At 41.4% G+C, this 15,382-nt stretch overlaps 1 protein-coding gene across 2 annotated transcripts in view; it reads left to right on the top strand.

Moving 5' to 3' along the window:
• hecw1b (HECT, C2 and WW domain containing E3 ubiquitin protein ligase 1b) overlaps positions 1-15,382 on the top strand; it is a 451,931-nt gene that overhangs the window by 386,860 nt on the left and 49,689 nt on the right. For both annotated transcript variants that reach the window (XM_055656760.1, XM_055656770.1), the window contains one exon: positions 3,594-3,746. In XM_055656760.1, the coding sequence (XP_055512735.1) occupies positions 3,594-3,746 (153 nt within the window). The remainder of the gene's footprint in view (positions 1-3,593; positions 3,747-15,382) is intronic.

The following is a 15,382-nucleotide window of genomic DNA, read 5'->3' on the forward strand; positions in this document are numbered from 1 at the left end:
CAAACAGATGCTAGTGCTCAAGGCTGGGGAGCAACTAACTCCATATCCAGCACAGGTGGTAGATGGACTAACTCAGAATCATCATTACTATCTACACTGGGCATTAACTCTTTGGAAATGTTGGGCGCCTTTTATGGTTTGAAAGCATATGCATCTAATATGCATCACTTGCATGTTAGATTACAAATAGATAATACAACGGTGGTGGCTTATATTAACCATATGGGCGGCATAAAATCTTTATCATGCGACAAATTGGTCAATACGATTTGGCAATGGTGTGTCGAAAGACATATTTGGCTTTCAGCTACCTATCTACCAGGTAAGCTAAACACAGTGGCGGACACCAGGTCACGTAAATTCAATGACAACATCGAATGGATGTTAAATCCTAAAACATTCACTAAAATTGTAAAGCAATATGGGAAGCCAGATATAGATTTATTTGCATCAAGACTGAATCACCAACTACCTATCTATGTCGCGTGGGAACCAGATCCGGAGGCAGCAGCGGTAGACGCATTTACGCTGGATTGGGGAAAGTTTGTTTTCTATGCCTTTCCTCCCTTCTGCCTCATTAGTCGGGTACTTCGAAAAATCCAGACGGATTCAGCATCTGGAATTTTGGTAGTGCCCGACTGGCCTACACAGCCATGGTTCCCAATTCTCCATGACATGGTGGTGGAAGCACCTATGGTGTTCCCCAGTCATCCAGGGTTACTGACTCACCCAGTATCAGGCATCAGCCACCCATGCCACAAAGACATGAATCTCCTGGGTTGCAGATTCTAGACCGACCTTACCTGGATCTGGGGTTATCGCAACAAACCATCGCCACCATGTCAGCATCCCTGAGAACATCTACAAAGAGGCAGTACCTAACCAGCATCAGGAAATGGGAAACGTACTGCCAGAAAACGGGGACTGCTTACAAAACAGCCACAGTAGCGAATGTTCTGGAGTTCCTGGCCGATTTACATCATCGTGAAGATATGAGCTACAGTGCCATCAACACGGCACGTAGTGCACTCTCTAACTACCTCAAACCTGCAGGACATCAGCCCATGGGATCCCATCCGCTAGTGGTCAAACTAATGAGGGGCATATTTAACAGCAAGCCCCCCAACCCTAGATATGAACAAATTTGGGATGTCAGTATTGTACTCGCATACCTTCGGGACAGACCACCAGCAAGATCTCTCAGTTTAGAGCAATTGACTTTAAAAACGCTCATGCTGATGGCGCTAGTATCTGCTCAGAGGGTCCAGTCCTTACATAAACTACGACTGGACAACATGGAGACAACGTCAGATCAGATAACCTTCACAATACAAGGTCTGATAAAACAGTCCAGGCCAGGAACATCCAACACGCTAGTGGCATTCCGGGCTTACCCACCAGAGCCACGATTGTGTGTGGTGACCCACATAAACATTTACATTGACACAACCCATAATATCCGAGGAAGTGAGAGAGCCTTATGGGTCAGCCACAGAAAGCCACATGGCAGGGTAACAAGCCAAACCATTTCAAGATGGTTGAAACAGGTATTGGAAGCTGCTGGGATAAACATTAATATATTTAAATCTCATTCCACCAGGGCAGCATCCACCTCATCGGCAGCAAGGATGGATGTGCCTGTTGACATAATCCTCAACAAAGCAGGATGGTCAAGGGAATCCACATTCCGAACATTTTATCATAAGCCGTTGGTGAAACCTGACGTATTTGCAGCCAGAATTTTAGAAACTGCAAATATTTAATTTAAAGCCCGGGGGAGCTATTTTCTTTTGTTATTGTTAATAAATACCGTTTTGTTTTCAAAACAGATTCATTGGTTGATTACAATAACACTTCCTTCCTCAAGAGCTTTCGGTAGTGAGTGAGTAAAACTGTTACACGGTTTGAAATCACAGAGCTTTGAAATCTTCACGAAGTCACTCACGTGACTCCGAAGTAAAATAGTAAGATTAAACGAGAACTTACCAGTTTGAAGTTTGATCTGTATTTTATGAGGAGTTACGATGAGGGATTACGTGCCCTCCGCTCCCACCCTCATTACATGGATCAAACTGATAATTGATGTCTCTTTATTCTTTATTATGTTACTTCAAATACGTGTCTGTCTGTGATTACACACCGCTGCTTGGAAGCATGCCGCACCTGCGCCCTGAGCGGGCTTCTTCACGTAATCCCTCATCGTAACTCCTCATAAAATACAGATCAAACTTCAAACTGGTAAGTTCTCGTTTAATCTTACTATTAAAATTGTCCTGGTTGGATCACTCCTTTATAAACACCCAGCTTTATTATTTGTATTTAAACTTGTTTAATGTGTGACCATTCTAAGATGTTTCCCCCTAGCTGTATATTGTAATTGTATTGTAATTAATTTTTTAGCCAAGTTTGTAAAAACATACAAGGAATTTGATTTGCCAGACAGTCATATCAACAAAGCAACAAGACACACAACCACATTAAAATGAGCATAAACATCCCCCACAGCGCACCTCGTTGGAACCATCTATAGTTAGGGCAATCGAAGCTCCCGTACCCGGCGATCGAAGCTCCCGCTGTTAGAGCTCCCGGTCGATCCCTAATGGGCCTGTCCCACCTAGGCAATTTTTCAGCGGACTGAAAAACTGGCAATTGGAACGGCGACTATCAGAGTGGAACACACACACAAAACACATCGCTTCCTTCACCAGTCCATTATGCAGGCACAGGCAGGGCAAGCGGGGGGAGCGCTGTCTAAAAAATTCACACGGTGCAAAGCCAAGGTGATACAGACACACACAGCGATGAACAGGAAGGTTGGCGCTGTAATTAAGACGGCTAAACCACAGTTTATGGTAAGTTCTTTAAATGGGGGGGGGGGGGGGGGGGTTGGGGGGAGAAGGGGGTAGAAGGAGTGGAGACAACTTTTAAGAAGCCAGAGATACACGGCTGTGAAGCTTGGCGGACATTTAACATTACCAGTCTGTTATCCTTGGTTCTGAAAACTACTGCTAGCTTTTTTTCCCCAATGAGCCAATGAAATTCACCGGTCAGCACCGGCTACAACCTACGAGAACCTCCGAGAACCTTCAACTTCCTGGCGAACCACCTACGGCACCAGAATTCTCTCAATTTCCATGGCAGCTTCATTCTAGTCGCCACTAATTTTTAAACATGTTGAAAAATTTGTGGCGACCATAATGAGGCCGCAACTAGTTCTCAGAATGCGGGAACTCCTCGCAACCATGAAGGCAACTCCCCGGCAACCACCCGCGAACGTGACAAACATGTGGCGACTGCATAGTGTCTTGCAGTCGCCTAAAAAGTCGCCTAAGTGGGACAGGCCCATAACCAAGCTCCACAATGTTAGGCCGCAGTGCGGACGGAAATATGATAAGGAAAATGTCGCATCTCTGGCGGGTTTCTCCCACCCCACCCCCCACATAATACAAAACTAAAGATTCACTAAAACATACATTTAACAACAGACTAAAAAAAGCCAAAAGAAGAAAAGGACGAGACAGACTGTTGGCGAGGCTGCCATCGTACAGCACCGCCCGTATTGTAGTTTAATTTGTTATGTGTTTCCTTTGCAGTCTGGATTACAGTGGACCGTCAAGAGAGTTTTTCTTCCTCTTGTCACAAGAGCTATTCAATCCGTACTATGGTTTGTTTGAATACTCAGCCAATGACACCTACACCGTGCAGATCAGTCCGATGTCAGCATTTGTAGAAAACCATCTGGAATGGTAATGTTTCAACCTTTCTCTACCCATTTCGTTCACAAGAAAAATGTAATTAAAGCCATTTCTCCCATCATCTTTAATGTAAAAAGTACAATGCTCACAGTTATAATAATGATAGAATTGTTGCAGTACAGTACAGGCCACGTGGCCGCGAGAATCAGTGCTAGCTCTCGACCGACCTCACTTGTCAGTTCCTTACCTCCACTCTTCCATGTAGCCTTGAAATTTATTCTCACCCAAGTGCCTCATGTTGAAAATCCTGAGCAATACTGTTTCCAACATCCAGTGACTTCCAGATCATAGCTATTCTTCGGGTATTTTATTGTTGGTTAATTAAACAGTAAATCGAAGCTACCTTTATCAATCCATTGTGAAAAGTTCCTTTTTTTATTTACCCATTTCTTCCTCTGAATAATCTTATTGTTCACACTGACAGTAACTGTAGCTTGAATCATTTATCCTTTTGGTCATAATTCTTATGTAATGACATTCTGCAAAGACATTTTCCTTGTTCTTGCTGGTAGTTTTGCTATTCTCATTTGGTTTCTACCAGAGAATAAGATGACATTCTGCCTAACTATACTCCCTTGAACAGGTGGTCACCACACAGGATTACATAGAAACATAGAAATTAGGTGCAGGAGTAGGCCATTCGGCCCTTCGAGCCTGCACCGCCATTCAATATGATCATGGCTGATCATCCAACTCAGTATCCCGTACCTGCCTTCTCTCCATACCCCATGATCCCCATAGCCACAAGGCCCACATCTAACTCCCTCTTAAATATAGCCAATGAACTGACCTCAACTACCCTCTGTGGCAGAGAGTTCCAGAGAGTCACCACTCCCTGTGTGAAAAAAGTTCTTCTCATCTCGGTTTTAAAGGATTTCCCCCTTATCCTTAAGCTGTGACCCCTTGTCCTGGAATTACGGACAGAATGGTGTGGGGTTCGGTGTTCAGCATTCAGGTTGGGATTGTGAGGCGGAAAGTGTTGAGAAAAGCACCAATGACTTGAGAAAATGACTTGCTGTAAAATATAGCTTTCCTTTGGTTTAGATACTCAGCACCTTTCCAATATTAGGACCAACACTTAAATATAAAATATCAATATGCACCCCTTTAGCAATTCCATTTTGTGAGTGCTTTTAATATTTGGAATACATTCATGGGTTGAACTTCAAGGGATCTCTTCCAGTTGTTTGTTAGAACTTTGGTGGAATATCTGTGGTAAAATAGTGAATGGTGAAAATGTATGCAGTGTGCATGCCATCTTTACCCTCAGCAGATTGTGATAGTTTGAGAGAATAAACTTTATTTGCAAAGACAAAAATGGTCAGATGTTCTGACTGTTTAATATATCACAAAATTACTTTTTTATACACTGTAAGAATTCATCACAATGTTGAGTTCCACTATTTGCTGTGCTTGTCCGAGAAGATACTAGATAGATAACTAAGTGCATACATTCAGATTTCCTGGTGACCAATGATCACTGTGACTATTTTGCCCTATGAGTGTGATAGACTTCATTCCATGCAAACAGTGAAGGCCTGGGATGATTCATTATAGTTATTGCTATAAGCAGATTGTTGATATGGAATTTAAGTAATTATTTCAGAAGTAATTTTCTGCCCATATTTAATAAGAACTGTTTGAAGATGATGGGATGTTCGAACTGTTGGGATGAGGATAGGTGATTGTGAGTGGGATATTTGTTATACTGATTGTATTGGGAAGGGTGATTATAGAGTGATGGGTTGTATATATGACTAAGATACTGTATAGTATATGAGGGTTTTTTCTTTTCTTTTTATTTTTTTATTTTTTGTATGGCTTTGTAAATATTTGATTAGTGTATAAATGTAAATAATTTGGTTACATATAGTGGCTGGTGTACATATGGTGTACATATAGCTGCTAAATTTGTATAAGATAACTACAAGCAGTTGAATAAGGGATGGGAATTAATAAGCTTTGGCTTCTTCCTGCTCCTTTTTGGACACATACGATTTCATTTATTTATAGATATTGTTTGTGACACTTTATAAATATTCTTGTTTTGTTTTTTGTATGCTGTTTCACATTTGCTTTTTATTCTTTCATTCTGTTCGAAATAAATAATAAATAAAAAAAATAAAAAAAGATGAGACTATAGCTTTGTAATAAGCAATGACATTTAGTGATGAACCGACAAAAACAGTTATCACATCACAGCAGATTATACAATTCATTTGAGACACTTTAATGTACAAAGCCAGTTTCTTCCCCCCCTGTGTGTCTTATTATTTTTGCTCTTGGCTACTAAGAAGAATATAGAGCAGTAGGATCACCAGCTGCTGAAAAACACACACTGACTCTGGCGGCCTTGGACAGAGATCACAGTACACTGCTAGTTTGCTTTTATGTCATGGAAGCAACCCTTGACACTTGATTTCCCATATCCTGAGAACAAAATAATTAGCAAATAAACAACTTATTTCTAACAGTTCACAAATCAGATTTACTACTAGTGATATCAAGTGGAAGATGCTCATTAGACTCGGAATAAATAGTTGATCATTATCTGTTGAGTGTAACTTATTGATGCCATTCAGTTGCACTAAATATGATGACTACTCAGGGTCAAGGAATGGAATTCAGTGACTAATTAGTTAGTTGATTTGGAACTGATACCTGTCTTTGAGTTTTTTGATGTCAGAAGTTCTCTGCTGGGAGTCTGAAAGTTAACTTAACCGATTGAGATAATTGCATGAATCATTTTATCTGGACTGGGTCTTTGAACTAAAATGTTGACTGTGTCTCTTCTCCACACATGTGGCTTGACCTGCTGAGTATTTCCAGCTTTTTCTGATTTTGTTCAAGAAAGGCTTTTTCTAATGTTTCACAAAGGCTTATAGGGATTTAGCGCCTCCTTTCCAAAAAAAAAATTCTATTAACAAAAAGCAGATTCAATAATCTTCAACCATCAGATTAAATTATATCTATATTTTTCTTGCCATTGAGTAGATTATCCTGTTTTATTTAAATTACTTAAATTGGAAAGATAAGTGGTAGCTTGAAAATGATTGAGGTAGCTCTTTGCCGTGTGCATTTCTGGTTGCCACATTGGTTGCAAGGATATGATTGCACTGGTTGCAAGGATATGATTGCACTGGACGGATTGCAAAGAAGACTCACCAGAATGTTGCCTGGTATGAAGTGTTTCAACCAAGGATAGAGAATGAATAGAAGGTAGACACAATATGCTGTAGTAACTCAGCGGGACAGGCAGCATCTCTGAAGAGAAGGAATGGTTGATGTTTCGGGTCAAGACCGTTCTTCAGACTGATGTCAGGGGAGTGGGGGGTGCAGAGATAAAATGTAGACTGGTAGGAGAACTGCAAAGAGGGAGGGGATGTAGAGAGAGGGAAAGCAATGGCAACTCGAAGTTAGAGAAGTCGGGATCCTAGGACGGAGTCGAGGGGGGAGGTATAGGGACAGGTGTTGCATCTCCTGCGGTTGCAGGGGAAAGTACTTGGGGAGGGGGTGGTTTGGGTGGGAAGGAACAAGTTGACTGGAGTTGCGGAGGAAACGGTCTCTGCGGAAAGCAGAAAGGGGTGGAGATGGGAAGATGCGGTTAGTAGTGGGATCCCATTGGAGGTGGCGAAAATGGCAGAAGATTATGTGTTGTATGCGATGGCTGTTGGGGTGGAAGGTGAGGACAAGGGGGACTCTGTCCTTGTTACGAATGGGGGTAGGGGGAGCAAGAGAGGAGCTGCGGGATATCGAGGAGACCCTAGAGAAAGCCTCATCTATAATGGAAGAGGGGAACCCCCGTTCCCTAAAGAATGAGGATATAGAGAATTGATACACTGAGTTTGCTTTCTTTGAAGCTAAGAAGACTGAGGGGGTGACCTGACATGTACACACAATTATTTGTGCCATAGAAAGGGTAATTATCACATACCTTTTCCCCTTAGAAAATATATCTCTGACTGGAATGCATACTGTAGGTTTAAGGGAAGGCAGGGGCGATTAAAAGGGGATTTGAGTAAGAATTTCTTTTTCCCATGGGGTGATTGGAATCTGGAATGCACTGTCTGACAGACTAATGGAGGTGGGTACTCTAACATTTACCTCAGAATCACTTTCTTGCAGTAACCTAAATTCTTTGATTCTCTTAATGGACATAAATCTACTGATATCTGTCTTGAATATACTCATGTACAATATATACAGCTGGGACTCTGCAATCTTCCCTGAGCAGAGGATTTCTAAGGCTCACTACCCTCCAGAGGACCAAATTTCTTCTTCTGGGTGGCTGACCCGTAATTTTGTGACTGTGATCCTGGTTCCATGCATCCTAGCAGGGGATCTAGAAACTTCACACCCAACGTGTCAGGACAACTACGAATTTTGTTCATTTCAGTGCAACAACCCCCGTGTTCCTAATCTTGAATTTGTATTGATCCAATCTGTTTACTCTCCTCGTTCAATTAACACGCCATCCTAAAATGAATATGCCAAATTGTCGCTGATCCATCTATTGGAATATACAGCACCCTCCATATTCTTTGGGACAAAGATCCATCATTTATTTATTTGCCTCTGTACTACACAATTTGAGATTTGTAATAGAAAAAAATCACATGTGGTTAAAGTACACACTATCAGATTTCAATAAAGGCATTTTTATACACTTTGGTTTCACCATGTAGAAATTACAGCAGTGTTTATACATCGTCCCCCCATTTCAGGGCACCATAATGTTTGGGACACAGCAATGTCATGCAAGTAGTCATGTTTAGTATTTTGTTGCACATCCTTTGTTTTTACGCTGGTTTTGGGGGCTAGTCCCCTTCAGTTTTCTCTTCAGCATATAAAGGGCATGCTCAACTGGGTACTAGGTCGGGTGATTGACTTGGCCACTCAAGAATTGACCATATTTTAGCTTTGAAAAACTCCTTTGTTGCTTTAGCAGTATGTTTAGAATCATTGTCTTGCTGGAGAATGAACTGCCGGCCAATGAGTTTTGAGGCATTTGTTTGAACTTGAGCAGGTAGGATGTGTCTATACACTTCAGAATTCATTATGCTACTACCATCAGCAAGTGTATCATCAATGAAGATAAGTGAGCCAGTATCTTCAGCAGCCATACACACCCACACCACCCCCAAAGATGAGATGGTATGCTTTGGATCTTGGGCAGATCATTCTCCATACATTGCTCTTGTCATCACTCTGATATGTTAATCTTCATCTCATCTGGAAAGGGTACAGAGAGATTTACAAGGATGTTGCCAGGACTAGAGGGTCTGAGCTATAGGGAGAGGTTGAGTAGGCTGGGACTCTATTCCTTTGAGCACGAGGATGAGGGGTGATCTTATGGAGGTGTAGAATATCATGAGAAGGATAGATCGGGTAGATGCACGGAGTCTCTTGCCTGGAGTAGATGACTCGAGTTCCAGAGGACATAGGTTTAAGGTGAAGGGGAAAAGATTTAATAGGATTCTGAGGAGCAGCTTTTTTACACAAAGGATGGTAGGTCTATGGAACAAGCTGCCAAAGGAGGTAGTTAAGGCAGGGACTATCCCAACATTTAAAAAACAGCTAGACAGGTACATGGATCAGACAGGATTGGAGCAATATGGACAAAACACGAGCAAGTGGGAATAGTGTAACTGGGACATGTTGGCCGGTGTGGGCCAAAAGGCCTGTTTCCACACTGTATCATTCAACGACTCTATGATACCACCCTTTGTGTGAAAAAGTTACCCTCAGATTCCTGGTAAATCTTTCCCCCCTCACCTTAAACCTTTGTCCTCAGGTTCTCGATTCCAATGTTAGACTTGCACCTGCCAAGATTGATCTTAGCTGAAAGCAAATCCGCAAGCTGCATCTCCCTTGATGAAAGCAACTCTAAGGTGGTCAGAGAAACCCTGCCTAGTGCCAGCGAGGAAAATAGAGCATCACCTGGTGGGGCCTGAACCTGCCCCACTCATAAAGCAGTGGTTTAAGTCGGGTTGAACCAGCTGTCAAACGGACAGAAATGTCCTCAACATTTGAAGATTGTTGAGGACATGTCCTCAAGATTGAAAAACAATTTTAAAAAAAGCTAATAACATGCTGCTGAGTTACTCCAGCATTTGTGTCTATTATTTGTAAACTAGCATCTGTAGTTCCTTGTATCCCTATCCCAATGAAACAAGTTAAACTTGTAAAGTAGTTTAAAATTATTTTAAATGATTTAAAGATAATTTTAGAACAATTATAATCAATTTTTAGTTGAACACTGTTCCAAAAATATAAATTGTGCACAGCCGACCTTTCCTCCCATCATCCAGGTGACTCCATGAAATGAATGGGGAGCCTGAAGCTGTGCCAGATCCAGACAAGCACAGGTTCACAACTGCTGGGAAATTGCAACAAGTTGCAGCTTTGTTGCTGGACTCCAGAAGGAGTCTGGTGTTGGATAACTCAACAAATTGCTAGTAAGCACCACTTAGCACGTTTAGTACGTGTGTGGTTTCATGCACACTGATGTGGAAATCCTGTATTTCCTGACAGTTGCACAGGAGAATGTCAGCATTTCCAAGTGGAGCAGGCAACCTTTATTAGGAAAATGTAGCCCACATTTAAATTGCAATTTTTTTTTTAAAGAACAGCACAACATGTTTATTCTTCTTTGCGTGTGTTCGTCACCATTTTGTTTTATTACAGTTCAGCGAGAGAAACCTTTCAGTTAATGAGGCTGCGGCATTATTGGAGAAGCATGGAATCCACACTGAGCTCATAAAGCATTGATACTTGTTGGGTTTGATGGGGCTCATGCTATGTATATTGAGATAGTTTCCTCCTAACAGTTTGTGGCTGAAAGAATCGCACTTCAACACAAGCACGTATATGAAAGTTTAAATATGTTCAACAGCCACTCTTTGTTGCCAATATGGAAACAGCTGTACAGCCAGCACAATATCTCCACTGTTAGAATATGGCTTTCAGCCACAACACTTTTCTAAAAGTAGCTTACAATTAGATTTCAGCTTGATAACATCTAAATTGGGAAGTATATTTTCATTCCTTCTTAAAGGGGCTCAATCTTGAATTAAAAGGAGCGTCATGAGACATTATATTTTACAATCCCGCCTCAACCAGCCATTTTGACATGGAGGTGATTAATTCCCACTGAATATTCAATACATACTGCTATTTCAGTCTGTTTCTTCTCCCTTCCCTGGCTATCCAAAAGACAACCGCTTGTCTGCACCCACTAAGGATTTCCTCTGGAAACTCAGCCAAAAAACTGACAAAACTTAGTCAGTGAGGATGACTGAGTTTAATAAATTAACAAGATTGAAATTGGAATTTAGGATCTCTACTATCTGCTGCCAATTCTAATTAGAGGGAATTGCAGGAAACGATGAGTGACCAAACCAGAGATATTTAAATGGATTTGGCAAGCAAGTCAAACTCCTAAACAAACGCCCTACTATGGTGGGTCCAAAGGTTCAATGGAGAAAGGCCTAAAGCATTGTCAGTGCACAACGTATACTTGGGTTAATGATCAAGTAAGGGTAAGTACAGTGGAGATTCGAGCTTCGAGACTTGCTGGGTAATGGCAAGCCAATCAATATGTGGCCTGGTCCGAAGGAGAGTGTTTCATGCGGATTTGGGACAGAGTGAGGCTGGGCATTGGGCAGGGAAAGAGCAGTGCGTGGTAGGGTCAGGGCCTCAATAGAAACAGGAACCTAGTGGATAAGTGGTTGGAGGCATAGATGGGTATCAGAAGCTGGACTGATCAGAGAATTGGGGGCATTAGCGGACGGAGGGCAATGGGGACACTGGGGATGGGGTACAGTGGCAGCTAGGATCAATCTGAGGATTTGAGAAGAGGAGAGTCGTTGTGGAGATAGAAGGAGTTGGAGTCAGGAATGGGAGGGGGGGAGTAATCAGGGCATGGTGAAACCACTTATCACCATGGTGATATCATGGTGATAAGTGTGGCTTACCTCAGTGGAGGTTCAGTTTGGTGCACTTCCAGGAGTTACTAACAATGGTTGATTCGGAAGATATGTGCATCCGAAGAGAAATCAGGTAAAATGTACAAGAGCAACTTACACCAGAAGTGCCCTTTTACATTTCGAGGAACCCAAAATGACTCAGAAATGGCTGTTATCACATCATATTCCGTGGAAAGTACTTTCCCAATGGTTTTGTCCCACTATATTAATGTTCTATTATCGTCCAATTTGGCTTTATACTAAGGTAGACACAAAATGCTGGAGTAACTCAGCAGGACAGGCAGCTTTTCTGGAGAGAAGGAATGGGTAACGTTTCAGGTCGAGACCCTTCTTCAGACTCCAGCATTTTGTGTCTATCTTCGATTTAAACCAGCATCTGCAGTTCTTTCGTCCTGGCTTCAGACAAATATGTTTAGATCTTCCTGTAAAATAGATAACTTGATACCTTTGGAATTTTCTTTACAATATGTTCAATATGTACAATTGGAACATTTTGTTTTATGGGAAGGATGTAGAAGAGAAATGGAGGACATTTAAAGGTGCCATTTTAAGAGTACAGAATCTTTATGTCCCTGTTCGGTTGAAAGGAAATAGTAAAAATTGGAAAGAGCCATGGTTTTCAAGGGAAATTGGACACTTAGTTTGGAAAAAGAGAGAGATCTACAATAATTATAGGCAGCATGGAGTAAATGAGGTGCTTGAGGAGTATAAAGAATGTAAATAGAATCTTAAGAAATAATTTAGAAAAGCTAAAAAAAGATATGAGGTTGCTTTGGCAAGTAAGGTAAAAGTACATCCAAAGGGTTTCTACAGCTATATTAATAGCAAAAGGATAACGAGGGATAAAATTGATCCATTAGAGAGTCAGAGTGGACAGCTCTCTGCAGAGCCAAAAGAAATGGGGGAGATATTGAACAATTTATTTTCTTCGGCATTCACCAAGGAGAAGGATATTGAATTATGTGAGGTAAGGGAAACAAGTAGAGTAGCTAGGAAACTATGAGATTCAAAGAAGAGGAAGTACGGACACTTTCGAAAAATATGAAAATGGATAAGTCTCCAGGTCCTGACAGGATATTCCCTAGGACATCGAGGGAAGTTAGTGTAGAAATAGCAGGGGCTATGACAGAAATATTTCAAATATCATTAGAAACGGGAATAGTGCCGGAGGATTGGCGTACTGCGCATGTTGTTCCATTGTTTAAAAAGGGTTCTAAGAGTAAACCTAGAAATTATAGACCTGTTAGTTTGACATCAGTGGTGGGCAAATTAATGGAAAGGATACTTAGAGATAATATATATATATATATAAGCATCTGGATAAACAGGGTCTGATTAGGAACAGTCAACATGGATTTGTGCCTGGAAGGTCACGTTTGACTAATCTTCTTGAATTTTCTGAAGAGGTTACTAGGGAAATTGATGAGGGTAAAGCAGTGGATGTTGTCTATATGGACTTCAGTAAGGCCTTTGACAAGGTTCCACATGGAAGGTTGGTTAAGAAGGTTCAATTGTTGGGTATTAATGGTGGAGTAGCAAGATGGATTCAACAGTGGCTGAATGGGAGATACAAGAGAGTATGGTGGATGGCTGTTTGTCAGGTTGGAGGCCAGTGACTAGTGGGGTGCCACAGGGATCTGTGTTGGGTCCACTGTTGTTTGTCATGTACATCAATGATCTGGATGGTGGTGCTGTGGATAATGAAGTAGATTTTCAAAGTCTACAGAGAGATTTAGGCCATTTGGAAGAGTGGGTTGAAAGGTGGCAGAAGGAGTTTAATGCTGATAAGTGTGAGGTGCTACATCTTGGCAGGCCAAATCAAAATAGGACGTACATGGTAAATGGTAGCGAACTGAGGAATGCAGTTGAACGGAGGGATCTAGAAATAACTGTGCATAATTCCCTGAAGGTGGAATCTCATGTAGGTAGGGTGGTAAAGAAAGCTTTTGTTGTGCTGGCCTTTATAAATCAGAGCATTGAGTATAGAAGTTGGGATGTAATGTTAAAATTGTACAAGGCATTGGTGAGGCCAATTCTGGATTATGGTGTACAATTTTGGTTGCCTAATTATAGGCAGGATGTCAACAAAATAGAGAGAGTACAAAGGAGATTTACTAGAATGTTGCCTGGGTTTCAGCAACTAAGTTACAGAGAAAGGTTGAACAAATTAGGTCTTTATTCTTTGGAGTGCAGAAGGTTAAGGGGGGACTTGATAGAGGTCTTTAAAATGATGAGAGGGATAGACAGAGTTGACGTGGATAAGCTTTTCCCATTGAGAGTAGGGAAGATTCAAACAAGAGGACATGACGAGAATTAAGGGACAGAAGTTTAGGGGTAACATGAGGGGGAACTTCTTTACTCAGAGAGTGGTAGCTGTGTGGAATGAGCTTCCAGTGGAAGTGGTGGAGGCAGGTTCGATTTTATCATTTAAAAATAAATTGGATAGGTATATGGACAGGAAAGGAATGGAGGGTTATGGTCTGAGTGCAGGTAGATGGGACTAGTGGAAAATAAGTGTTCGGCACGGACTTGAATGGCCGAGAAGGCCTGTTTCCATGCTGTAATTGTTATATGGTTATATGTTCAGTCCAACCATTATTTTGAATTTGTACAACCCTGCTCCTTATATAATGGTAATCAAAGTCGATGCTGAAAATCTAAAATAATAACAGAAATTCTTTGTCTTTTCTGATGAATGGTCAAGATGTGAAATATTAATTTGTTTATTTTTTCCCTCACTTCTGCTTGATATACTGAATATTCCAGTATATTTGTTTTTGCCATAAGTGCCTGCATTGACACTTCGAAGGAACTAATTAGTCACACCCTTTTATTCATCACATAGGAATTGAGGTACATGACTAGTGATGTCTTAGATTCTATACAAAATATTAAACAGGAGATATTAGCAGTTATCAAGTTTATTAAGGTGGATAAATCTTCAAGGCCTGACCAAGTACTTGTGACAAGCTAGGGAGGAAATTGCAAAGGCCCTTACAGAGATATTTAGAGGACAGTTAATGTTGTGCCTTTATTTGAGAAGGGCAACAGGGAAAGGCCAAGGAATTACAGGCCTGTGATGGGAAGGTTATTGGAGGAGATTCTTAGAGACAGGCTCTACCAGCATGCGTGGCTTTAAGCGTGGGAAATCCTTTCTCGCAAGTTTGATTGGTAATTGATGAGGGCAGGGCAGTGGTCATTGTCTATATAGACTTTCGCAAGGCCTTTGACATGTCCCGCATGGTAGGCTTGTCTGGAAGGTTAGATTGCATGGATCCTAGATGACTTAGCCAACAGGATTCAAAATTGGCTTGGAGGAAGGAGTCAAAGGGTAGATGTGGAACAACGTTTGGCTGATTGGAGGCTTATGACCAGTGGTGTGCCACATGGTCCATTCTTGTTTGTTACATACATTAACAATTTGATGACAATGCAGTTAACGTTATTAGTACATTTTTGGTTGACATCAATATTGATGATATAGGAGATAGTGAGGAAGAATATCTAAGTTTACAAAATCCAGATAAGTTGGGAAGGTGGGCAAGGAATGGCTAGTGTGAGGTGCTGCACTTTGATATGTCAAACCAGGACAGGACTTGCACAGTAACTGGTAGAGCCCTGGAGAATATTATAGAACAG

This window comes from Leucoraja erinacea, chromosome 2 (assembly GCF_028641065.1).
Source record: "Leucoraja erinacea ecotype New England chromosome 2, Leri_hhj_1, whole genome shotgun sequence".
NCBI lineage: Eukaryota > Metazoa > Chordata > Chondrichthyes > Rajiformes > Rajidae > Leucoraja > Leucoraja erinaceus.